Source organism: Convolutriloba macropyga, chromosome 15, assembly GCF_964194025.1.
Source record: "Convolutriloba macropyga chromosome 15, txConMacr16.3, whole genome shotgun sequence".
Lineage (NCBI taxonomy): Eukaryota > Metazoa > Xenacoelomorpha > Acoela > Convolutidae > Convolutriloba > Convolutriloba macropyga.
Genome location: NC_134482.1, coordinates 36181338 through 36207615, shown reverse-complemented (window position 1 = coordinate 36207615; position 26278 = coordinate 36181338). Strand labels below are relative to the sequence as shown.

General features: G+C 33.2%; 3 protein-coding genes across 3 annotated transcripts in view; 1 reads left to right on the top strand and 2 right to left on the bottom strand.

The window, feature by feature from the left end:
* LOC142353881 (multidrug resistance-associated protein 1-like) overlaps positions 1 to 26278 on the bottom strand; it is a 653144-nt gene that overhangs the window by 112775 nt on the left and 514091 nt on the right.
* Positions 15939 to 26278, top strand: part of LOC142354292 (uncharacterized) — a 48576-nt gene continuing 38236 nt past the window's right edge. Inside the window, exon 1 of the mRNA XM_075406556.1 lies at positions 15939 to 16200. Within this exon, the coding sequence (XP_075262671.1) occupies positions 16074 to 16200 (127 nt within the window). The 5' untranslated portion in view covers positions 15939 to 16073. The remainder of the gene's footprint in view (positions 16201 to 26278) is intronic.
* Positions 18664 to 26278, bottom strand: part of LOC142354375 (LIM domain-containing protein pin-2-like) — a 23460-nt gene continuing 15845 nt past the window's right edge. The window contains exon 4 of the mRNA XM_075406650.1: positions 18664 to 18894. Coding sequence (XP_075262765.1) covers positions 18782 to 18894 — 113 coding nt within the window. The 3' untranslated portion in view covers positions 18664 to 18781. The remainder of the gene's footprint in view (positions 18895 to 26278) is intronic.

Here is a 26278-nt window from a genome sequence, read left to right as displayed (position 1 = left end):
ACTTAACAAGTTCGCAAAGGAATCGCGGAGTTCATTATGTCTCATGTGCTCGTATCATCACTTCGGACAGTTGAGGGCATGTGCAACAGTCAAGTTTTGATTGCATGCGCATAGTGATGGCATCTTTACTGGGTCCCAGCCATAGCTAAGGGCAATGCTTACTGAATCCCAGCCAATGCTAAGGGCAACTCGCTTTTTGTTAGGTCAAAGTGATATTGCTTCCATGCCATAGCTTTTAACCATATTGATGCTCCTTTTTCACTGGCTAGGTCAAGTGACCGAATCTCGTTTTTATTCAATTTGCTCTAAATTTTCGTTTTTTTATTTGATGGCAAGCTCTTTCTCCTTCTTTATTTCTTGTAAGATCTGTTGTTGCTTAAGTTAGGCTTCGGGCAAAGATAACGATAAGGGACTTGACAGTTGAACTAATTGTTCATATTCCCTGACGCGGTCTTGGAATTTAAGGACGTTCACGCTGCCGGCAACGAGATGTTCCTGTATTTTTGATTGTACGCGAAATTTGTTAATAGATAAATTAATAGCTCATTGTTGTCTCATTGATATCTCACATTCTTTTAAAAGACCTTCAATTTTGGGTGTTGTACTTGCTTAGAAGTTCAATTTATGCTGAAGCGATGAAGTGAACGATCTATAATCACTGTGAGGTTAAAAAAATAGGCTTGAGCGGCCATTTTTTAATAGCAATTTCTGCCGTTCTGGTGATCTTTATACAAATTTTTTTCTGATCTGTCAGAGCCTATTACACTACCAAATAACCTAAAACTGTCAACTATTTCCTTTCGTTCTTAACAAAAATTGGCTGTAAATTTTCAAAAAATTTTTCTTTAGTAATAATATGGCATTTGCTAAGATGATAACCGAAAGCACGACCATGTTTTTTCAATGAGTCAAAAAGCTTTCTCAAGTTATCAAGAAATTCGACAGTGCTGCCATCGTCCGCATACCACTTTTGAACAGTAAAGCAATTGTCAAGAAGTTCAATTTGGGATATATTGGCAATTCCATACATCGATATTGTAAGGGGGTTGCCTTGGCTGTACCTTCCTGAGTGATTAATTTTTGTACGTTGATGAACAAATTTGGTGATTAACGAATTAATTACACATAGAATTACCGTTGAGACTATTCAAAGCGTTTTTTGCGTCAATCAACAAGATCAACTCCGACTCTGTTTCTTTAAAAGCAGCTCTCAAGGAATGAATGTTAATTTTTTCTGTTTTTACCCATAGATTGCTGCTGATTGCCACTTTATATCCTTAGGTCGATTTTAGCACACTTGAAAATTGTTCTGAAGGCAATTCGCCTAAGGGTTTCCTCAATTCCCATCGGTCGTACACCAGGGCATTTATCATGAACTACCAACCGGCATGAATTATATAGAAGAAGAAAAGTCATATGAAATGTAGCTATGCGAATTGCTAGTTTATCATCTGTTTTGCATAGATCAATCGAAGATGACCTAAAAGCAGTCAGAAGTGTTCGCCATTTGTTGGAATCAAGACCGGAAGGGCCAAGACTCCCATGCGTCTTCAAGGCAGGCTTTCTAAACTTTTAGGCATTGAGTTTCTCAAATGTGGATTGATGGTATGGTAAAATTTTGAATGTTCATTGCTCACTAGATAATTCAAATTTGCTTTTCTTTGTTCCAGATGTTTCTCGCGTAACAAATCGAGGACTGTTTTCATCTCGATTATGTCAGTAAAAGAAGTGAAACCACCTTTCGCTTCTTCTCTAAGACTTCAAATGGCATTGCAAAATTTTTTTTTACTTTTGTTTTTCAAATTCTTTGTATTCATCAAAAAATGGTTTTGCTTCAGTTCCAGTCATAGATTCCTGGATAGACTTTGTTCCTGTGTAGACACCACCAAAACAGGCTATCTATGTCCCACTTTATTCCTTGATCTAAACGCCTTGCAATGCTTTTCTTATTTCAGGCGACATCCTTCGTTCTTGTTCTTGCAAGATTGAGATGAGGCATCACTATTGCGCAGTACTTTCCCGATTCCGAGTTAGAATTAATTAAAGCGGCCGAACAGATTTTATTCAAGTCATCGGTGAACTTATTGCCTGTCTTGTTTCCTGGCAGAGTGTAAAAGATTGCTTTCCAATGAACAACTTCTTTGTGGATCTTTTTCAAAAGCTATTTTGCTTTCCTCGAGCTTGAGCCAGTAACCGCAGGGTTCAGGACAACTTACCCTAGAAGCTTGCCTTGTTTGCCTTTTGGCCGTTACATGGCTTAGAATTGTTGCCTCTGAGGAGATTAGAATTTTTTTCGTTTCGCAGCTTACACAGCGGAAGTTCTCATGGTGAACACGCCTAGCTCAGAATCCACTACACTTTACGTGCTGGTAAATGGAGCATGAGTAATATCAAACCCCTACACCCCTGACATATTTTGAACATTTTTTGCAATGTGACTGCTCAGTCATGGGGATGAGATATAAATAAGGCAGGCTGTCAGTAGTCTGAAATCATATTATTAAAAAAGAAGTGAAGAACTCAAATATACGGGTTAAATAACAAGCAAACATATGGCTACCATAGAAAGAGAAATGTACACCATCTTTACACAAGTGATTAAAAGGGAGATTTATATATGGGGGAATAATTTTAGTGATTGGATGAATAAAACTGATGATCAATTTATATAGAGAATAATTTAGATTTTTAATTTGATTATTTATGGAGCCAGTAGTTTTTTGGACAAAAATGAAGCGTGGATGAATTTCTTCAATAACTGTTGTTATTAATTTTCTCCAGTTATTTAAAAAGCCATTTGCGCTTGTGTCGTGGTAATTAAAACCAGCAATTACAGCTACTGTGCGTATTTTGTTTGGTCTATGCTGTTGAAGAGTTCTGGTCGAATCCGCAAGGGTAGCACCTCTGAAGGAGTATATTGTCGCCTTTGTCTGCTTAGGGTCCTTGTACTTCATCCGCGATGTTCCGATGACCAGTCTCTTTGAGAAGCCTGGAATTCTTTTCGGCTTGAAGCGCAAAGTCAACATTCACCTATGAAAGACTATGGCAGTACATGGAGAAAAAATGATCGTTTTGAAAATTTATACAGGAAACAATCGAAAATTTTGATATGAAAAGAAACAACCTGGTGATGCTGATGCCTAACGTGTTTCTCAGTATGTGTTCCGTCACCGGTTCCCTGACTGAATGGCTAAAACAAGATCTGAAGATCTAATTTATTAAATAGCAAACGCCATTTAATAAAAATTATTATAGCAATTGCGCGTAACCTATTAAATAGCAAACGCTATTTAATCAATTTTTAGCAACAATACGGAAAAAGCGGCAAGCGTACTTGAAGACTACTACTTGGATGCACAAACTGTAGAGACTTGAAGTAACTTAACTTTGACAACGGCCTCTGATAGCTGAATGAACAATTCATCTTGTCGGGAGTTTAGCTCTGTTTATTTTTAGTCCTGAAGCTTTTTTTTAATTTTATACGGCAGAATCTTTTTTGGATAAATTCGCAAATATTTTGTAACAGACTTGTGGTCAGCGTAACGAAGCATCTAATTTTGAGAACGAAGAAGAAATCGCAGCCCGAAAAGTTTTGCGCTGCCTTAGGAAGTTGAATTAGGGGTTAAGACCCAGGAGACAGTGCTACGTATCAACACAATTTATAAGGGCTTTTCAAGAAGCAAAATGGCCATAAACTCGCTAAAAGGCAGAGAAAAGCTAGAGCAAAGGCAAGACCGGTTTCACAGAAACAAATTGAGGAGCCCTTGAAAAATCTGTCCTGGTTATCTACCCTTGAGTCTTTTCGGAGTGATGTGCGTGTTTATGCCGAAAACGTGGCTCAAGTAATTTTACAGCAAACTAGCTAAAAAAAATTAGTTATCTGAAAACCCTGCAAAAGGACACAAGCTGTAATTAACAACAGGCAGCGTAGAGTTTTCAATTTAGACTCACAAAAAATGAACCGTGTTAGAGTTTACAAAGACAACCAAAGGCTCTCAATATGATGTTGTCATGATGGATTCAATTGAAGTTCCAAAGTTTGTAAGTGGTTCTATCGTTAGGAACTAAACACCCTTTCAGAGAAAATTTTGGGCTGCACTTCCCAAAAAAGCTGTCGGTAAATTCTATGTGAATGTCGCGAGAACAACACGGAGCGTGAGAAGTTTTGTGAAAATGAAGCGTCCGCAAAGTGGTATGCAAAAAATATCACTCCCATGGATAGAGGAAAGAAAAAAGTACATGATCATATTGAAGCCAACATTTTGTTGGCGTTACTATTCGACAAAAAATAAAGATTCTGCGTTATGTACTTGTCAACAAGTCAACGTACAGAAAAATATTTCAGGATGTTCTAAACTCAGATCCATTCAAAAAAAACATAGAGGGAAAATGAAATTGTGATAAAACAGAAAAAAGACAAAGCGCAACTTTTAGCAATTAATGAGCAAGAGAAACCCGTGATCAAAGTTATCAAAGACTCAGATCAAATTATTCATAACCCGCCAGTTTTTATTGTTGTGCAAAAGTGAGCAACAATTACAAATCTCCAATTTGTTCCATAACTGTTAGCAGTTTTGAAAAATTGAACAGATTGTTGTTACCCTCATCCTGGAACAATTTACACTGTTAGCAGTTTTGAAAAATTGAACAGATTGTTGTTACCCTCATCCTAGAACAATTTACACAATTTCCTCAGCAGTGCACTTCTTAAGCATAAAAAACGTAGTTAAAAGGACGGTTCACATGGTTTTGATCACAGCAAATAATTGACTGGCATTCGATCAGGCGCTCGAAAAGAACAAGACAAATTGGACTAGAAAATCATTATCAAGATCAATGGTCTTCAGAAAAAGTGAACAAAACCCTAGATAACATAATAAATGAGTGTAAAAAACAGTTATAAACCACCAAAAAGTGTATAGAAAACGGACTAGGTTTCACAAGAAAAAAAACAGAAAAAAACCATACACAAAGTTCCGCCAAAGGATTTTAAAAAAACTAGTTGATTTGCAAACGCTAATTACAACTACAGAATAAAGATCATGCCTCCCATGACAAAGCCATCTTTCGATCAAAATCTGCATTCTCATGTGGTTGTTGAAGGAAAATTAATGAAGGGAAATTCATCTTTTGGGAAGAAAAACCGACTTGTTACGACAAGGATATCGTAACATCAAAAGCAGTATTCACATGTCAGTCAGCACCTGGCCGAATGTTGTGCCTGCAAAAAATCGAATGAGAAATTCTGGACGCCTGAACCTTAATAGAGAAATCAACAACAGAGATATACAATCAAGAAGATGAAGCCAGACTTAAACAAAATAAACAAATACCAGGTGCGTGAATGGACACTGTGATAACATTTTAAATCATACTTTTCGAGGAATTGAAAGGCAGAATGATTTTCGTGCTTGGCAAAACGACAATTGCTAAATGCCCAAAAAACTATGCTTATGGCTAGGGCAAATGTCACCCTAAGAACACAAAAAATGTCCACAATTGAAAAAAAAGGAGAAGAAAGTGTTTAAAGGAAAGAGTAACAGACGTGAAAATTAAATTGCAAATAGTCTAACTATTGTATTTTAAAAAACATTTTAATCAAAAAGTTTTAGATATCTCCTAAAAATCGGTAGTTTTTTGTCTCTGAGAATTGCAATTAGTTTTTTGCTTGACAATTTGTGATGCACTTTTTAACATGAAGAGAAACGTGTGGTCCAAAATCTTCTGCTCTGGAAATCTGAGTTAATTTTGAACTGAGAAATCAGTTTCTTTTTCATTACGCATCTCAGTTCGCTATAATAATAAAGATTTCAGAGCAAAAACCTCAGGGGTGTTCCGGCCATGAGTTAAAGAAATCTCGGAATCAAGATCAATTAAATTTTTCCTTTTTGCTGCAATGAGAACCTCCGAAATTTTTTTCAAGGTACATTAGATAATATTGTCTTATTTTTCTGAAAGTTGAGAAAGTAAGCATCCAAAAATCTATTTGTGTGGTTTACTACAAACAGAATGTTTCATTTGGAAAAAAAATCGATAAAAGTTTTTGCCAGGTCAAAAGTTTGCTTCCAAAAATTGGATTGTTTTTGCTTGAAAATACACTTCAGCACTGAGAACTTTGTCTTCTGTACGCTCATGGGTTCCCGAAATTCGTAAATGAGATATCTATGCCAGCCGATGTCAATTTTTGCGAACAGTTTGTTAGCAGACGTTAGGATGACGTTCTATTCGACCATTGTTAAATTGTGACTAATGCTAAAATCTTGAGCATGACGAAACTACATTTGATCAATTGCTGTATTTTTGGATAAAAAACCAGGCTGTTGTTTTCCTCTACGCACTTTCTATTACCATTAACTCCACTTTGCCCTGTTTCTATACTTGTGAACAGCGACCAACAACAGGCACAATGCAGCACTTATAGACAATTTTCCAGTTTTTTAAGGTTGAAATAACCAAATATCATTTGATTGCACAAAACACTACTTTGTTTGTGCAAACACTGGTCATGTTAGGGAGTCTTTAATACTCAATTAATTTAATACCCATGTACTTCTTGAAAAATGTGCTGTCAGATGAAACAATTTAAACCTTTAGACTTGTAGTCCTTTTCATCTTGATAACGTTGGTTTTGGTGAATTTTAGGGCCATGAAGTTGCTAGCGCACAACTTTAGAATTTTTCCTTTTTCTAGCTTAGCAGCAAGAGGAGCAGTCCAAATCAAATTGAGATCATCCGCATATTCTTAGTCGTCTTGCATAGCAGGGCTTGGGAAGTCAATGATGAAAATTTTAAATAAGGAGATTCTCTAAAGTCAAGTTTTGTGGCACTGCACTTCATAAGGGAAGTTCATGTGATATAGTGTACTGAGTTCCAACAATTGGTCATCTGTTGTCGAGATGAATTTGCATCTTTCTCGAACAGTCGGAAATGATGTCTAAAGGTCTCTCGAATGTCAAAATAGATAGCAATGACGTATTGCATGCAAAGCTGATATATAGCTCCTGGAGATACTATATTAAGTGGGCCAGAGTTGAGCGTATTTTGCAGTGACTGTGTTGTGGAAAAGAGATACAAAGTTTGTCAAAGTTCAATTTCGCTAGAAGTTCTGATTACGCAGAAGAAATGCTAATAGGGCAGTAATGTGATGCTAATTTATTGTCATCGTATTTGTTCCAGTGGATTATCTCACTCAGTTTTAACGCTGCCGTGAATTTCACCTTTTTCTGTTGGTATGAAAATGAAGAGTTATGGAAAAAATCTAACTCAACGTTTCAGAACGAGTTTGCCAACCGTATTTGGTCATTTCGCATTGCTGATGTTGAGATTTCGATGGTTTCAATTTTTATGAAATGGAAAAATGAATTTCAGTGTTTACTTCAATATTTACTTCATAATCATGTTGACCTGAGAGGACAGACAGAAGAAATTGATTGGAAGTTTGGCTTTTTCAGTATACGTTGCCGATGTTTGATTTCCCAGAAAATTTTTACTTGCTAGTTATTGTTTTTTTTTTCAGGAGATTATTTACATATCGTTGTACAACTGAAAAATTCCCATGCCGGAAATGTGATGTTTCTAATGTTCTCTGATCAACTTGTCTCTTTGAAATAATGCAGTTTCAAACTGTTCAATTGTCCGCGCAATTTTTTATCCTCAATTATGTTAAATTTCTTGTTTTAAAGACAAGTTTCTGGTTGAGCCCCTTGTGCACGCAATTTCCTGTTCCTGGCTTGGCAAGGGACAAAGTTTTACAGGATATACAGGATATCAAAACTTATTATCATTATTATTGTATTTATAAAAAAAGAATGAGAATCAGAATTTGTAAAAAGGGAAAACAAAAATTATGTATCCTCAGTCAGTTTTGATATTCAATTCAACCTCCCAGTAAACAAGCGTTTCAAACCCGAAAACAGCTATTGATCTTAGTCTAACCAAATACACTTTCACTTTCTCAGCCAGTTTTGCATTAAATTTTAACCAATAGCGAAACATTACATTTAATCCAAAGAAGCATAATCAAGGAGAAACTTTGATTTCTGGACATGACACGGAATCATTAATAATACTAGTTGTAAAATCTGTTGCACTTGCCGGGTCTTCCAGACAAAAATGTTTCCCAGGTCGAGGTGGCCAGACCGAAGTGACCCCTGATCAGACGATCTTCGAGCGCACTAATGTTACCGGTGCGCTCGAATTATATAGTATGGAAAAGGCTTCGAGTGCACTTCAGTCTGGACATTGGTCTGGAACTTGTCTGATCAGAAATAACTTCGGTCTGGGACGGTCTGATCAGAGGCAGTGTCGAGCGCACAATAGTTTGATCAATTTCGAATACACTAATACACAATTTTACATTTCTCGCTGTGCCTCCAGTATGGACAAACTCACTTTGGGACTTTAGCCTGGGTGATATCAGGACGGACACATTTATTGATAAGAAAGTTTATTTTTTAAATTTATTTAAAAATTTGTTTAATTCCTCTATCACAATCGAAAGTGAGACCAGTTCCACCACCCCCCCCCCCCCAAAAAAAATTCTCTTTCGGCTTATTGCGATTTGTGTATAATTTTACGTTTACATTCAGATCCTATTAAAACATGGAGAATTTGTTCAGCAATCAGCAAGTCAGAAAAGGACAGGACAGGAACAGGACAGCTTCTTTTACAACGAAACCTATTTCTAGTACTGCATATCGTGCTCAAAAAGACGAACAGCTGCTCAAGAGTAATTTACATTCAACTCACAAACTGATGGGAGCTGGAACGTTACAGTGAGCCGTAAATTATGAAAAAATGTAGCAAAATTATTGCTTAGAAAGTTTATTTTCTTAATTTTATTGGTATTTTTTATTGTTTTCATTTATTGTCATATATGTTGGTGCAATACTTTCGTAATTGAAGATCTGCAGAGATCATCCTTGCACATGCTCTGGGACAACAATTCAAACGCATTTTATTCTGGACAATTGTATGGGGATTGTCTTGACAATGGTCAGGAATTCGTCTGTTCAGAGGTCATTTGAGCCTGGAACTCGTCTAATCAGAGGCGGCTTCGATCGCACTTCGAGCGCACACTCGTCTGATCAGAGGTCACGTTGGTCTGGGACGGTCTGATCAGAGGCAATTTCGAGCGCGACCTCCACTTGTGTTCTCATTCGTCAGAGCATCGTCAGTTGCATTTTTTTAGCAGGAGACCTGATCTCGTTCGTTCGCTGAAACAGTAAATTATTAAATTAAGTTTTACCCCAATATATCTGACTGCGGTTGGATCCAGTATCCCCATAAATTTCAAAAGTCAAAACAGAAACACAAACAAACCGACGTTCTGCAGTCAGTCTTCCAATTCTCTCTACTCAATCTACATCAAAGGAACCACAAAACTGCCATTAAAAAAAGAAAAAAATTGGATTACATTGACAAATTCTAAATTTGAAATATATTTTAGAACAATAAAAAAACAACGACACCTTAAACAAAAACAATTTCATCGGGATGTCAAACTCTACAAAATAAGAATAATTATCTTGAGATAAGTCAAAAAGCTCCGCTTTTACAAGCTAAGATCATATAATAGATATCAAAGAGGCGGTTAGAAAAATTGCTTGAAAAGTTGTCTGAAAAACGAAGTAATGAATATTAAAAGATCTTCGTCAAAATTTTACTCACAAGCAAAATAAGGAAAATTTTGAAAGAGGCGCGGTGTCATGGATAAATTATTGCAACCTCTTCCTGATTTTGCTTCAAGGATATTAAATATCATTGTTATAGGCTAAAATTTATAGAAGTAATTTACCTGAAAAGTAGAACGGTGTCCAGTTAGAGTAGATTATAGTTGTTGAGTCAACAGAATAAGAAGAAAGTTTTGCTTCTGCTAATAAGTCGTTGTTTTTCACTGTTCTCAAACTTAAAAAAAGATAGAATTTTTCAGTTTAATCATCAACTTGACATTATAATAAAATTTTGAACGTTTTTTATCAACGGTAGTTTCGTACTGTACGTATCAGACATTTAATAAGAAAAATATTTGCCGAACAGAAGAGATCAAATTTAACTTGTGATATAAAATTGAGCGTATAAATTGATTAAACTATAAACATTCAACCCAATTGGGCCAATTGGAAGGCTTGTCCAGTAGCCCATTCACTAGGAAAGGCTAGATTTTGCTCTTTAAAGATTGAGAACAGTAGCATTTGTTCTGATGAGCGTGTTTTGCGCATGTCTTCTGCTTCACAAAATTCTTCAAACAAAACACTCGTAAGGTATGACTTAATTTTTATTAAACAAAGCGGACAACGATCAGCTAATTTTACCAGTACTTTCAACAATTGATCTCGAGCATAGTGAAATTGGTTGCAAGCCAACACTTTTCCATAGTGCCAGAGATTCAAGGAAAATGCTCAATTGAGAATATCTCTGCATTTCAATTGATCTGCACCAATAAAAAATTATTCACAACTTATTATTTTCTACTGATTGCAGAAAATTGAAGTGAATATCTGGTCTGCTTTGATTTGCTGATCCGCAGGAAACAAAGATGCTACCCAACAATTACCCAATGCCCGCAGCAACAGTACATGTTATGACTCAAAAACAAAACATGCTCCAATTGTAAGCAATTGTGATTTTGGTGAAGGCAGTTCTTTTTGTCCAAATTTTGCTTTTCTTTTCAAGTGTAATGAGAATTTTGTCCTTAACATTTTGTGGTCATTTTGAGCTGCTTATACGTGTTTTTTGGCCTGTTCAATTAATTTAGCGATTTTTAATTGATGTTTATTAATTTTCATTTCAAGATAACATACAACTCATTGTAACACAACACCACATCTTGTACAAGAGCAGAATTAAAAATCTTAACAGAGATTATATTTTTACATTCGGTCGAAAAAAACAGAACCAGAGAATAACTGTTTTTGACTAATTTTGCAAATGCTTATTTATGCTTATACCTGAATTCTGTAGAAATAGTTGAATCACATCGGTTGTTACAGCATATTTGTTTGTCGGATCATATTGACCCCCTTTTTCTCTATTATAGGGGTTTCAAGCAGAGTTTGTTCCTTGACATATTTTTCTCTTTCATCTTCAAGTTTCAGACAATTAAGACGTTTTCTGTTTCCCAGAGTTTCGTTATGTTGTGATCCTAAAAAATTTGTTTTGGTCCTTGAAGCATAATTTATCCTATGTCTATGGTTACAACAGTTTAGAAAAGTTTATATTACATTATTTTTATCGACGTAAGTGCCTGCAGTTTGAATATCTTTTTGTTGTTTAAAGGGGCGGTTTAACAGTTTTGCAAAAAGGGCGCTGTTTATATAACGCAAAATTATTGAATATACTCGTTGGCACAAAATATGAAATAATTATATAGAGTTTCCAGTGAGAAGGTTAAAAACGGTTCCATTTAAAACTAACTATTTTTACTACACGCTCCGTTTTGATATTAAGCTTGTAAACAGAACAAATTATTGTCGTCGCTAAATACTCTATGTTGGGGAAACAAAATCATCTTTCTGGTACATAGATTAGTAGTCTGCAAGAGGTCAGATGCGTGATATCACTGTGAAGTTTTACATTCATGTAATAATTTTTTCGAGAATAAAATCACTACTTAAATTTTTACTAATAATAACAGATGCGAACAAGGAGGCTCGGTAATGTGCGTCCGTGCATAGAGTTCCTACCCCAATTATCACGTTTTTGGCATAAATGTCTATCAAATGAGGAAGAGATAAAAAAAACAAAAACTAAAGATTTTTCAAAAAATAGGTGTATGGCCTCCATCGCAAACAATCCAATGGAAAAAAAGCCGCATTAGATTGAGGCGTTCTGCCATTATTAAGAAAGCAAGGCTAGACGAAATACAAAATCAATGAAAACCATCGGGTGTCATTTCCAATCAGAATATAGGCTCATTTATTTCTTCATAAGAATTCAATGAGACCTTTCCGTATCAGGGAAATTTCATGCGTCTAAAAAGACAAGGTGAAAACGATAGTTACAGACAAATGAAAAAAATTTCTTCCAGAAAGGGGTATCGAAGCCGTTAAAACTTTAATCAATGCCTCTAAAGATTTTTTTATATGTTTTATTGTACCTTATTTTGAACGCCAATAATGTTATATGTGAACTGTCATTAATGAGATAATGGGATAAAACGAGAAAAAATAACGTGAAAAATGGGCCAACTCGTTTTTTTCTCGTTTTTTCTCTAAAAACAAAAAAAAAATAAAAATTGTGAAATCTAGCAGCATCAAAGCCAGAAAGCCATAACTTAACGCGTAAGACCAAAAAAAAAAAAATTTTACTTTAATAGAGAAAAAAGCAAGAAAAAGCATTCTTTCTTTGCAGACACTAAGCTACAACTTGACCAAATAAAGAAAAAATAATGGCAAATTTCAACAAGCCTTTGTTTATTTAAAAATCAAACATTATTAAAAGTGAAAATGACCATAATTGCTCGGGTGAAGCAACTAGATACATTAATTTGGAAATGCTTGGGAAATCATTTGCACCTATCAACAGCGAGCTTTGATTTGAAATGTTCTGTTTTTTAATTAACCAAGAAAAGATCGAATTTTTTCTTTAAAATAAAAAGACTGACTGAATACAATGCAAATTATATTTGGAGTGTAACAGTACAAGATTGTACCTAAAGCAATCATTTTGTTGCTGTTTGTCTATTAAGAACACGCAATTGTTTCGAATGTTTTGAATCTAGATAATTTGTTATTTGAAAGATGAAAAAAAGCTGCCTTCTTGGCAATCATAGAGTAAATGTTGCGGCTGCTCAAGAATCTCAGCGGAACCGATATATCACAGCTTGGTTCTCTTCTCAAGTTTAACGCCAACTGGGTTCGTCACTGAATCCGATTGTCTAATGATCTCGCAGAAATAGTTAGTCGGTCGGACGTTTTAAAGGACTGTAACTTTAATTTTGTTGATTGAAGTTAAGAAAATCCTTATTGTTGTCTATGTTCAATCTCGTGCTGAAGTTTGTAAGGCTTCAGTCATAAGCTAGTCTTGTTGCTAACTTCTCGTCAAGTGAACTCAACCAACTGAAAACTCGCAAGATCTTAAGATCTAGCAAAAAAACTAAAGTTGCCAAAGAATCAAAATTTATTCAATCTGAAAGCCAACTGCTCTTGGTAACAGTTTCTGATGGTTCCAAATACAATTCGGTTTCACTATTCAAACAACTGGGTAAAAGCAAACAATCAAATTATTATCATTTATGACATCATCGATACTTGGTTCTGATTGGTTAATCAAGAAAGAGATAAAAAAGATCGTTGTCTTTTTTAGCTAAGCCTAATATAAAGTTTTGTTTATTTTTTAGATCGTATATTTTTTTCATTTTTTTCCGAATTGATAGGTAGCTTAGTTTCATAACCATTTGGTTAAAGTTTACAAGTCAGGTATAATATATACGTTCTATTGCCCCGGTACACTAATGTAAATCAAATTTTAAAAATCATTTTTTTCAATCAAACTATTTCCACCAAAAAATGTTCCATTGCAGATCATCACATCTCCAGTTGCTTCTTCTTGTTGAATGTTTTGTGATGGACGTGCAATGGATCGGGAAATCCTTCTCAATGTTTTCTACTCTTTTGTTGCATCATTCAGATCATCTTTCATTTCAACTGACTTTCATTGTTTTCATAGTTCATTACATTTCCATTTTGCCCGATTTGCAATGTTAAACTCTCAGATTCTCCTTACGCTGTAATGAACCCCGTGTTCACTGTGATTTCGCAACTAAAGCTCCAGTTTTCGCATTAATTGGAAAACAACACTCATTCTACCTCCCATTTGCCTTATTTTCGCCGTCAAAGTTTGGTAGTGATGAGATGATGTTCAAATCCCGCAAAGTAACGGCTGAACCTCGAATGAAAAGAAAACGTAAAAGAAATCAATCTTTTTCCACAAAAACCAAAATGGCTTTTCAACGAAAAACTTTAGTTAGATAACACACGGCCAATAGTGGTCAATTCATACCATAAATGACCTAGTTTTTCGGGATCTTCTTAGCATAATTCGGTGTAGTACGGCTCAAAAACGCTCTTAAGCTGTTCATTGATCGCGGTTCTTAGATTGAGTGTGCGTTTCTGGATTATCGGCTCTCTGGATGCTCATTTTTTTGAGCATACACTTTAAATCTATGATTGCATTAATTTTTTGCTTAATTTCACTATGTATTCACAATATCCTTCGACCTGAAAAGTGATGAACCAAAAACAGGAATTCCAATTACAACGGACTGGACATAGCAAGCAGACTTAGTACCGGTTTCGGCGATGCACGCAACGCTATCATCAACAGAATGAAGGTTTTCGATGCGTTAGAAAGCAAAATAGCCTGTTGCAGATAAATAATTGGCGAGCCATACAAGGCCTCCAGTCTTTAGTTCATCTCGAGTAGCTGTTGACCATTGACAGAGGCGATTCAAAGCTAACATTCGTTTTCAGAGTGTCTGCATATTATTGGGCCCGGATGTACCTCTTTCTGTGATCAAAATCCTCACATTCTTCTATTGAAGGCACCTTACTAAACTGGAACCCAAGAGAAAATCGATTGGAAGCAATTGCGTCAATTCCTGATGGATCATTTCTAACTCTTTTTCTTCATGTAATTTACGTGGTAACAATCCAGCTATCTTTCTTGTTAACATATCTGGAATATTCGAAAATGATGCAAAAGCACAGTGAAAAATGTCAGCATACTTCACAATATGAAATTACACTACCAAGTCAAAATTACTTAATAACTGCCTGATTTCAAAACATACGGCCCACATATTTTCTTGGGCTCTGATCCTATGACATCGTTTTAGGCTGTTTTTCGGTGATTTATCCATCTCAAAAATATGGATGAAATTCTCAGAATTCGATCATTGCTGTGCGATTTTTCACATCAACTCTTTTCAAGTATTCCTTACCTGAGGGCTGCTGTTATAGATTTGTCTCACAGCTTTTCCTGGAATTTGTATGTATAGTTTGCTTTGAATGAAGAAATTAAAAGTTTAATTTCAGAAATGCTAATTTTACAAAAAATTTTGATTTCGCTGCATTTCGTTTTTAAAAATTACCAGCTGTCGAAGCATTCACAGCAATATGTGAATTGCAACAGAAAACGTCCACCAGAATTAATTTTTTCTGTGAGTCCAAACTATATGAGCTGATGTCATGTTTGATGTCAAACCTTGTTCTGTAAATTTCTAAATGAAAAAATGGCTTTCATTTCTTTAAATACATTACGTTTGAAATTTGTGTGCGTCGGCATTCGCTTCCTTTTTGAAGAAAACTTGTTCAATTGATATATATCTTTATTTTTCGGCAAACAATATTGCAAGAAGCAATTCAAGGAAAATATTGCTGCCATGTTTGAATCAGGATACTGCAATTTTTGATCAAAATGTGTCTAATTCTTGCCGTATTTTCTTAAAAAACTTGAATCATATTCTAAGCATTTTTGTGAATAAAACTGATTCTTGTAATTGACATGTCTAAATGGTTTTTCAGTGCTGCATTTTACTATCAGAAGTTCTCATTTATGGGTTTTGAAACATCTCTGATTTTCAAAAATTTTCAATTTCGCATTGAATTAGACGCTTTTGTACAGTAAAAGAAGACAATTTGACGCGAACAAAACAGATAAGAGTGGCTAGTTTTTTTTATGTACGCCGTGACAAGCATAATTGTTCAGCCCTAAGCAATCCCAATTTCGTACCTAAAAGAGTTCAAATTATCAACGCATTTGTAGTCATATTGTTATTGTTGATTTTTGTTTTTTTTTTCAGGTCGCTCTTTATTTTCAACAGTTTTGCACCATAGTTAAATGAAACCGTAAATAAAAATGAAAAACAAATATCCGTGATTGGTTAAAAATCCCCAATTTTCCATCGTTAGTTCACCTTTACTTAATTCACATTTCCTTTCTATAAGCCATATTGGCCATTTTGGTAATAATTTCAGTTTCCTCTGCAATTATCTGGCCCAGTTCTTCGTTTTGGCAGACTTCCTTAATTTGTTCAATAAATCTTTTTCTCTTTTGTCTTTCTCCCTCATCAGAATGGAAAGCTTTAAACTGAATTGGGTCAAAATTGCGGGTTTGTTTTTGTTGGGGTCAGTCTTTCTTTGTAAACTGCGACCCAGTAATTCCTACGGCTACGCGTTGAGTCCTGATGGCTTGGGATTCGGTAAGTTCTTCTTTTCTTTAATGTTAAATAACATTTTAATTTTCGCAAAAAATGCAAATAATTATCTTTATCAAACTGTTGATGAAACTGTTAATTATCTTCTGTTTCGATAAACTAGCCATGTTAACCAAGTTAATTGTCAATTCGATTTACCATTAGAAAGAAAGTATCTTACATCGACCAAAGACTATCTTACAAAAAAAGTGTTTAGCAACTCATACGACTGATGTTTAACAGAGCGATTGTCCATCTCAAATGTGTTTTACTGAATGCATTATAGTTGTTTACCCTTTTAAAACAAATGTTCAGTATGGTGTTAAATTTTAAGTTACTTCCAGATACAAATTGTTGTAAAAAATTTAAATTTTTTTGAAAAATTAGGAATTTACTTGTCTTAAAATTTTTCATGAAGCCATTGAATACAAAAACAGCAACTCCAATTGTTGAATAAACCCATGAAATTTATCTGCTGTCTTTGTCATATCGTAACACAAGCTTCAGTTTGCATTGGAATAATCGTTTGACTGTAATTCACTCGCAATACATTTCCGTTAAAACATTTTTCAAAATAAATTTTCATTAAACCTATTATATATGGTCTCGTTATGCTTAACACTGATTGAGCAAATCATCTTATATCTGAAAAAATCTTTTAAAATCTAACCATTAAATTAAAATTCTGAAGTTGTAGACGTTTTCGATTACTAATTGCTGCAATTTTTAGTTTTCTTAACTTTTTAATTGCGTAAATCTCTAAATACACAAGGTTTCTCACAATTTTAACAGAGATTAGCGCAATAATGGTAAAAAATGGACCCAAAAACCACCGTTTCAAATCTACGCTCTTAAACAAAAAAAGGGAGAACCTTTTCTCACAATTTTTACGTTATTTGAAATACCTAACCAAACAATAAATTTAATAACTTAAATGACGAAACAAAAGATGATTGACAGTTTTGTCTTCTTGAGAAAGAATAAAACGTCGCTACATTTCAAAAAATACTTTTAAAGTAATTTTTCAAAAAGATTTTTAATTTGACACAAAATCAAACAATTTTGGGTCTTTCCTCCTAAAACCTCTCCAATTTAATGATAAGATAACTTATATCATGACCAATTTACGGTAAACATGTCATAGTGGTGGGCTAAGATTTCGTGAGAGGGGTGTAATGGAAAAAACCGGAACTTTCGTTTTGTTCATTCCAATAGATTGTCAAAAGTGTTTTCAAATGCAAAATACCAATATGTCAAGCGTACTTGCCTCTCATAAATTTAATTTGCCAGAAGTTTGGGTTTTTTAAAAACTTTCTTCTTCTGCAGAAACAATATATAAGTTTAGACATTAAAAAAATTACGTTTATTGCTTCCATTTACCCAGCAATTCATAGTAGGTGTTTTGTTTGCTGATATTTTAGAACTGCCCAATTTAGCTGTGCTCTTTATCATCGCTGAAATGTCATGTTTTCGCTTGCCTACAAACCTACAAAACACCTAATGTTTTAAAATGATTAAAAATTTGAAAAAGAATACAAATCAAGCCGCTAAAAAAATTATGTTTAATTAACTGAAGATATCTGGGATAGTTCTGAAATGTTCATCCATTATCAACTTAACATCACCTTAACCAGCAAAAAATTTTTTTCCGTTTTGAGAATACAGTTCAATTTTGCACACTCTTGAAAATTACATGTTCAAGATTACATGTTTGAAATTTTCAGAGTTATAAATTTTTTTTAACGTTGGAAATAATTTAAAAGTGTTTAAAATTCTTTTTTTTTTAAATTTAGACTTCTCATTCAAAAAAACTTGAAAGATTTTTCATTCAATTTTCTCATTTAAAAATTTTTTTATTTCAAACTGTTGATATGCATCTAATGTCGTGGAGACAAAACTATGATTCTGGTAAACATTTTCTAAACTGCTATAGATATCATTAATCGGGAATTACAATTAAATAATTATTTTAGCACGCCCAAAATGTCATTCTTATCCCGACAACGATCTTTCTTTCGGATACATTCTTTAGTCAAAAGTTCAGCTTTGGTTTTAATCACAATTATTCAAAACTTGAACATTTTGAACAAAGAATTTCGTTGTGCAAAATCAAGTTTAAACTTTTCATTATGATTGTTTTCTCCCACTGGTATTCAGAAGTTTGATTTCGTTTCTTTTTTTAAAAAAAGTTAAAAGACTTTGTCACTTGGGCACTGTGAAGATGACAAAAGTGCTTCACATCATTGCTTCCTGTTAATTCATGTACAAACATCACTCAGGAAACAGAGAATAATGGTGTTTTTGGTACTTTTCCGGCGAAATGTTCCGGTAATTTACATTTTCATGATTCATGTTTTCGCAAGTTCACAGTATTCATTTTGAGCTATTTTGAGCTTAACCATGATATCATGTTCATACTTCGAGTCAGATTTTTGAAACAGTTTCTGTCTATGTTATCGAAGAACCAACTGAAATCAAAACTGAAGTTCAATTTCATTCGCAGACAAGCAGACAAACTTAATCATTATAATTTTTAATTTATTCTAAAGATTGAAAACAATTTACTTTTTGTTGCTTAGTTAAAATTTCAGTTCAAGTTTGATATTCTTTTAGTCTCGCAGTTTCCAACTTCTGTTAGTATTTCTGTCGATAAATTTTCTTCTGGAGTCAACAATTCTTCAGTTGAATAGTTCACTATTTCTAAAATAGAACAAAATCTAAATTATTTTTCTCTGACTGAAGTAATGTTTCTGTTAAAACAAAGGAAAAAATAATTACAGAAAACATTTTTTGCAAACGTGATATAGCTTTAAAATTATTCTCCTAATCTTTCAAAGACAAAACAAAAATTTAAAAATAGACGATAAAAAAATCGATAACGTTAGCTTTAGTGCGTGTTCCCCAACTCATGATTGATAAAGCTTAAAAAAGACATCCAATAATCAATTCGATCATTCATGAAGTTTTCGTCAGATATCACTCAAATAGATATTTTAGTTTTTTTGAAAATCCCAAATTTTTAGCCGTCTTGGAAATCACAATCTATATAAAGCACTGACAAAATTCTGGATTTTTTATCCGCAGTTTTTTGTATTTGACGTGTGTAAATTATGTAAAGTGTGTTTACAATTTTCCAACATAATGTTATTGTTAACTGTAAACATTTTTGAAATTGACCGACAAAAAAATTGGTCAGTCAAATTTTTGCAACTAAGTTTTGCAGGACACGATATGACTAGTTTTAACTCACTTCGTTGGTATGTTGCAGTCTATGCAAAAATAATGAAATGCGAAAATCATACATATATCTCATTATCTCAATTAATTACTTTTTTCTAGACAAAAAAAATCATACACTCCACAGTTGCTTTGCTTTTTCCATTTATCTGCAATAATTACAATTCCATTATTCTTTCTCGAAAAAGGCCGGGCTCGAGATAGCCTTTTGCAAACGAACAAAAACATTTTGTAATTTATACTTTCACATTTTGCGAATTGTTATACTGATTAACTTTCCTGGGAGGAAAAATTTCTAAGAGCTGCTTCCCATTTTCTTCATTTTCTTACCGGCAAATTTTATCTTCAAACAACTCCAAATTGCCTTCTATGCATGCACCAAAAAAATCCCAACGAATTGAAGTTCAAGCAAAAAAAAATCAAATTGCCTAAACTCAACTCGTATGCATTTGTCTCCGCGGTTTTTTTTAGTTACCTCTATATAACATTCTAGTGAGTTAATTGTACTTGTTTCTTCAAAACAATTTCAAAAAATAAAAATTGTTACGGATCTTAAAAAATAAGTGGAACATACTAACTCTTTTGAAGCATAAGTTATAACTTTTATAACTTATAACCAGTTTCCTACAATTTGAACATCACTTCTCTAGGTCTTTTCGCGATGGGCGAGATGAGTTTTTTCTGATCATGCTGAAGAGGGGGGGGGGGGGTTTAATTGCTAGAGTACGTTGCATAAAAACATTTTAATATCCGTGAAGCAATGACTACGACTGTTATAGACTTCACCGAAGTTTTTTAAAATGTATGTCATGCATAAAGTAATACACGGATTTGTCTAACTAATTCAGAGTTATATCTCTTATTTGTTTGCTCTGAGGCTATTGTATAGTCTGATACTGTTTATCGCTGCGAGATAAAATGATTTTTTGTTCGAATTATTGATATCTGGTAGTTTTGGATAAAAGCAGTTTGCTTAAGAAGTATTAGTATTTTATTAACCGATATCGATCAAACTAATTTCACTACCTTTATTTTTTTACTAAAAATTACTCACAATTGTCCGTTTGGGTTTTAAGGTTGATTAAAAGGGTTGATGATTAGCATATTTAAAAGTTTGCAAATTTTGCAAAAAATTGTTTAGAAAGATATCAACGTCAAAACAATTCAACACGTTCCGAGATTTTTCTGCATTTTTAAGACTTTGAAATTAGTCAACAATTGAGTATGAGATCAGCAATATTCTGTTGAATCGCAGTTGCCTCTTTGTTGTTTTTTTTTGGTGAAATCCAAATTTCCATACCTTAGCAGGAATACATCAAGTTTGCAATTACTTGTGGTCGAGGTGCAAAACCAATTATTAGACAAATTTTACAAATTTTACACAAACCGAAATTCTTTTATCAAAGAGTTTTTTTGCACATCCTCTTGTTTGTTATTGTTTTTGTTTTTCTTTCAAAATTTGACCCACAGAAGTTTAACAAAACCTGGTATTGGAGCTCTTGAATCAATCTTGGACATGCAGGTCTCAAACTTTGTGTAAAGATGCTTACTTTGCGTTCTTACGTTCACACTAAATTGAATTTAATGTTTTTATTGACAATTGCTAACTAATAGGTCTTTGCTGTGACTTAGATTTTAAAAACAAAAAATTAATCTTAATTACTTGATGTCCGACAACAACATTGCTTTGTTTGTTTTCCGTTTTCTTTTTCTATTGATATATAAATTTTTTAGTGATTTTGTTCATTATTTATTCAAACAGCTGCAAAACTAAGATCAAACAGTAAAAGATAATTAGAGTCTTTGATAACATTTTTTTTTATCGAAATAAGTTTTCTTTCTCCATTGTTTAATATATTTTTCGTTTTTAAAAAATGTTCAGAAAAGTTCTCGTTAACGCCAGTTGCATATAATGAAGTATTTGAAAATTTTGTCTATCAAAAATTTATCGAAAGGTCTGCTTTTTTGTATTAACACAGACATCTTATCAGTTTTCTGCTCACCGCCAAGGGGCTGCTCTTATGCGTTTATAAATAAAATTTATGCTGCTATTTGAATTCCAGCGAGAAGCGTTTTGTTGCCACTTTTGGCTGATTATCAAAAGAGAAAAATATTGAGTAGCGAACTAATTTTTTCTTCAATTTTTTAAATGGGGGAATATTTATGTGAGACTACGTTTTTCCTTCAATCAGCTTTTTAGTTTACGCATCGTATTGAAAAAATTTTAAAAATTTTGCAGCTCATAGAAGCTACTTTCAACTTTATTTTTTTTTAAAAAAAAAGGAGTATTTCGAATTGATACATTAAAAAGAAAAATATTGTGGTTTAAGGGGGAAAATTAAATTATACTGATATTAAAGGTGTTACTAATTACTTTTTCTACCCAAATTAGAGAGCTATTTTGTCATTCTCTTGTTTTTCAACAATTCAGAAAAATTGGATTGTATGGTTGTTCTCATTTTGGTTATTCTTTTGTAAGATGTGATCACAAGTTTTGTTTTTGATTTTTCTTCCAAAACGAGAAAAACTGATAAAACCGGGTTGGAATCAATTTTAATTAGGTTTCAATACCAGCTTAATTAGTCTCTCAAACATTTTTTTGTCAGGAATTGTCAAAGAAGTTCTAAATTTTAGGCGTGAAGCTCACTGTTTGAAGTTTTTTAGCACCAAATGGTGCAGTTTCTTTCAGTATTTGGTCTTTGTTGAATTAGTTTTTCATTGACGTTGGTTTTAATTTTTGGAGACCTTGCGCAGCGTGCAATGTTCTGATGTCTCTTTTCCCATAATTGTATTGGTAATTTCACTAAACAACAAACGAAAAAATAATTTGTCAATTTTTTAACTTACAAACTCTTTGAACGTATTGTCATTTTTGTGAATTCTTCGACTGTTAGGGACAAATGACATGGCTTTTAATTAGTGTATACGGTATAATGTGGTCACCAAAACTGATTTTTCCGCTTTTTTGCGTCAAAAGATTTAGCAGCTTTATATGTTATAAAAAATTTTCAAAGTTAAATTTTTAGTCGTTTTTCACATCTTTTGGTCTATTAGATAACCTGCCAGCTTTCGTCTCAACTGCAAATTAGTTTTTATGTCTTTTGAGTTAAACGAGATTTTTTTGAAACATTGTGTAAAAAATTTAGACAATTTAGCAAAGATTTTTGCAATAAGCTTCAAAATTTCTGTTCCGATAATATGATTATCAGGAGTCGTCAAAGTATCTTCCGTTGTCAAGATTTTTGTAACAACCATCAGACGTTATGATCACTTCAAATCTGCTCTCTATTCATACTTTATATGTTATGATAATTTTTTTAAGTTGAATATTTAGTCGTTTTTTTACATCTTTTTGTCTATTAGTTGAAATGCCAGCTTTCGTCTCAGCTGCAAATTAGTTTTTATGTCTTTTGAGTTGAATGCAATGTTTTTGAAACATTATGTGTGAAAAATTTATACATTTTAGCAAAGATTTTTGCAATAAGCTTCAAAATTTCTGTTCCGATAATATGATTATCAGGAGTCGTCAAAGTATCTTTCGTTGTCCTGATTTTTGTTACAACCATCTGACGTTATGATTACTTCAAATCTTCTCTCTATGCATACTTTATATGTTATGATAATTTTTTTAAAATGAATTTTTAGTCGTTTTTTACATCTTTTGGTCTATTAGATATCCTGCCAGTTTTCGTCTCAGCTGCAAATTAGTTTCTATGTCTTTTGAGTTGAATGAGATGTTTTTGAAACATTATGTGTGAAAAATTCAGACAATTTAGCAAAGATTTTTGCAATAAGCTTCCGATGATATGAATATCAGGAGTCGTCAAAGTATCTTTCGTTGTCCAAATTTTTTGTTACAACCATTTGACGTTATGATTACTTCAAATCTGCTCTCTGTTCATCAATTCAAGCAATTTCAAATAAATATATTAATGAAGTGTTTCCAGTTTTGGCTGACAGAGTTTTTATGTTCTCTGCGGGATGAAATATTTGGTCTTACGCGACGAACTGCTCTGTTCAAAATGATATACACAAATTTGAAAAATACTTTCCTTAATGCTATTCAAAGAGAGTTTTTGAGAACAGCAATAGATTATTAACACCAAGAACAAAAATTATTTTTTTGTATATAAATAAATTTAAATTATTTTGTTCTTTTAAGCAAAAAAACTTAACAATACTATATAATGGAACTAAAATTCGTTATATAGGAAAAGAAAAGACATTCAATTTCATTTCATTTTTTGCTATTTCAAAGACGATTTTTTGAAACTATATAGTACCTTGAAGCGATTTCTTACTTTTGTATACAACCATGTATTCCAATGAGCAACTGATATACTCAATATTTGAAAGAAACAACTACAAAAAAAATTTTAGGAATTAAGCGAAAGACGAAAAGAATGTGAAACATTTCATTCAATTTTGGCATGTTTCTCTAGGACCTTAGAAAATCATTTCAATTTGAAAAGAAGTGTTTAAAAGAGAAATCATTTGAGTCAATGGAAAAAGTTTATCAAAAATCTAATTTCAGTTTTTTGAATTACGAGAAGAGACAAACATTTATCTTGAAAAATTGTAAAATTTTGTAATATTCTGTGGAAACATACGCCGAACTTTAAATTCTCTTTTTTAATTCATTTGAATTCTTTTGATTAACTATACAGGGTGTTGAGTGAAGAGATTCTTGAGAAAAGGATAAGAAATAATTCCTTGAAAAAGTAAACAGTGTGTTTCTTCTTTCATTTTTAGCCTGTTATTTTTGTTCTGATGTTTCAACTGACATTCAAATTTAATTTCCATTTGACCACCAAAAAACTGATAATTTTAGTCAGCAACAAGTGCAAGAAAGGCACCAGTATATTTCAGCCATACTTAGCAACTACGAAACCTAAATCAGAAATAAAATTTTAGAAAAAAAAAGTAGATTACTTTCTGTCACAATTTTTGGGCATTCTACACATTACCTTCCAACCCCGCTGCCTTTGTTTTCCCTTTTCTTAGAAAGATGACAAAAAAGTTGAATTTAAGGACATTCAAAAAAGAGGGAAAAAAATGCAATGCAACTTTCTGAGGAAATGACCAAAATGTCTTCCTTTTTTGACCTTGACTTCAAATGACCTTGACTATTGCGCTCTTCAGTTGCTCTCAATTTGATTAGCACTCCGACACGTCCTACAGGTAATTAAGAGTTACATTGTACTATAAATTTAGTTGAATCGATTACATATAGAAACCTGCATCAAAAATAACAGAAAAAAACAGTCTATTGAGAAAAAAAAGAAAAATGTTATCAATTCCAGAACTGCATCGTACTTCTCAACTGAGGTTCTGAGTTTTGGTTGACTTTAAAAACAATCCCTAAAAATTGACTTTCTGTAAGTCCTTAACTCTTCATGATTTCTTCGTATTCGGTATTTTTTCCGTAAAAATTTGAAAATTTGTCAATGAGATCTTCAATCGAACTGATCTGCAAACGTGTCTTCAGTCTGGCATATCTTAACGAGAAAAAGTAGAAAGGTGAAAATCTATTCAGAAAACGGATTGAAAATTTTTGTTTTCTCTTTGAGTATTAACAACGAATCGTCAATATCATGTACTGTCATTAAATTGTTTACTGTTTCTCGCTTAAAGTGGTCTCAGCAAATTTTCAAAATTACTGTCTGCGTTTGCTTAATCCAAAGTTTGTTTCCGACTCACAACGATTGAACTTTCAACTTCTGTTAAAAGCAAATTAATTTTTTAATAATTTTGACACCACAGATTTTCATTTTAAAGTTATATCAAAATGAATGTTCAAACAATATCAGTTTTCATACAAAACGAACTCAAGGTTCACGCAAAAATTGACTCAAAAGAGCTGTTTCTTTCATTTTTACCAAACTTGATTTGCATGTGGAAGCATTCTGTGCCACGCAGGCGCCTTTTTGTCTTACACGCTACGTTGAAATAACTATACTTGTAATTTCTTCTCAAGAACTTCAAATAAGCTTCAAAAAACGTCACAAGGAAAAATCAAGAAAACGGGGAATTTATGGCTTTTTAAGTAATATGTGTTTGTTATGTTACAACTAAATTTACTCAAAAGCGTCATAAATGTGCAATTAAATTGCAATCAAAGCAAATTTTCTCATTAGCTGTATTGATAGCTCGCGCGTGGTCTAATTGTTAATCAGCAGAGGTCTATTGTAAATATCAAAATTCTTATCATTAAACTGATTCATATCCAATTTTTGACGTATCAGACAAAATCAAAGATCCACTAGAGACGAACATGAATTTTTTTAACGTAATAACATCATTATAATTAGTGAGATGTGGGAATAGCCATTAGTGTTCAAATATTTTCATTTTCCCGAGCCCACTTGTGCGGATAGAACCTACATGCCCCACTGGGTTTTTTCTTCAGTCAATTTTGATCGATTGATATAACAATCGTGGAGAGTTGTGAGTGGTGTTACTAGAAAACGCGTCTAGTGTAGAGTGTGAAAATAAAAAGTTTTCATGAAGTTCCTAGAAAGTTTCACTTTTAAAAATGATTGAGTTTAAATTTTTGTCTTTTTTAAAATGGTTTTGAAAATTTTCCCAGAGTGTTTTCTTTTTCATTATTTACGGTTTTTGGTAATCTTTAAGCAATACCGAGGCTTTTTCTCCAATCGTGGTTTTTAAGAATACAATGAGTTTGTATTTGGATAATTTCCAGCTATTAGCGCCATTTTTTGTTTATGTCTCTTTGACACCATTTGACTGCTTTATTGGTTTTTCTCATGATTTTTTGGTAATTTATAATGATTGTGATGGATCTGTTTCAATATCAATTATATGCTGTTGTCTGAAGTGCAACTGA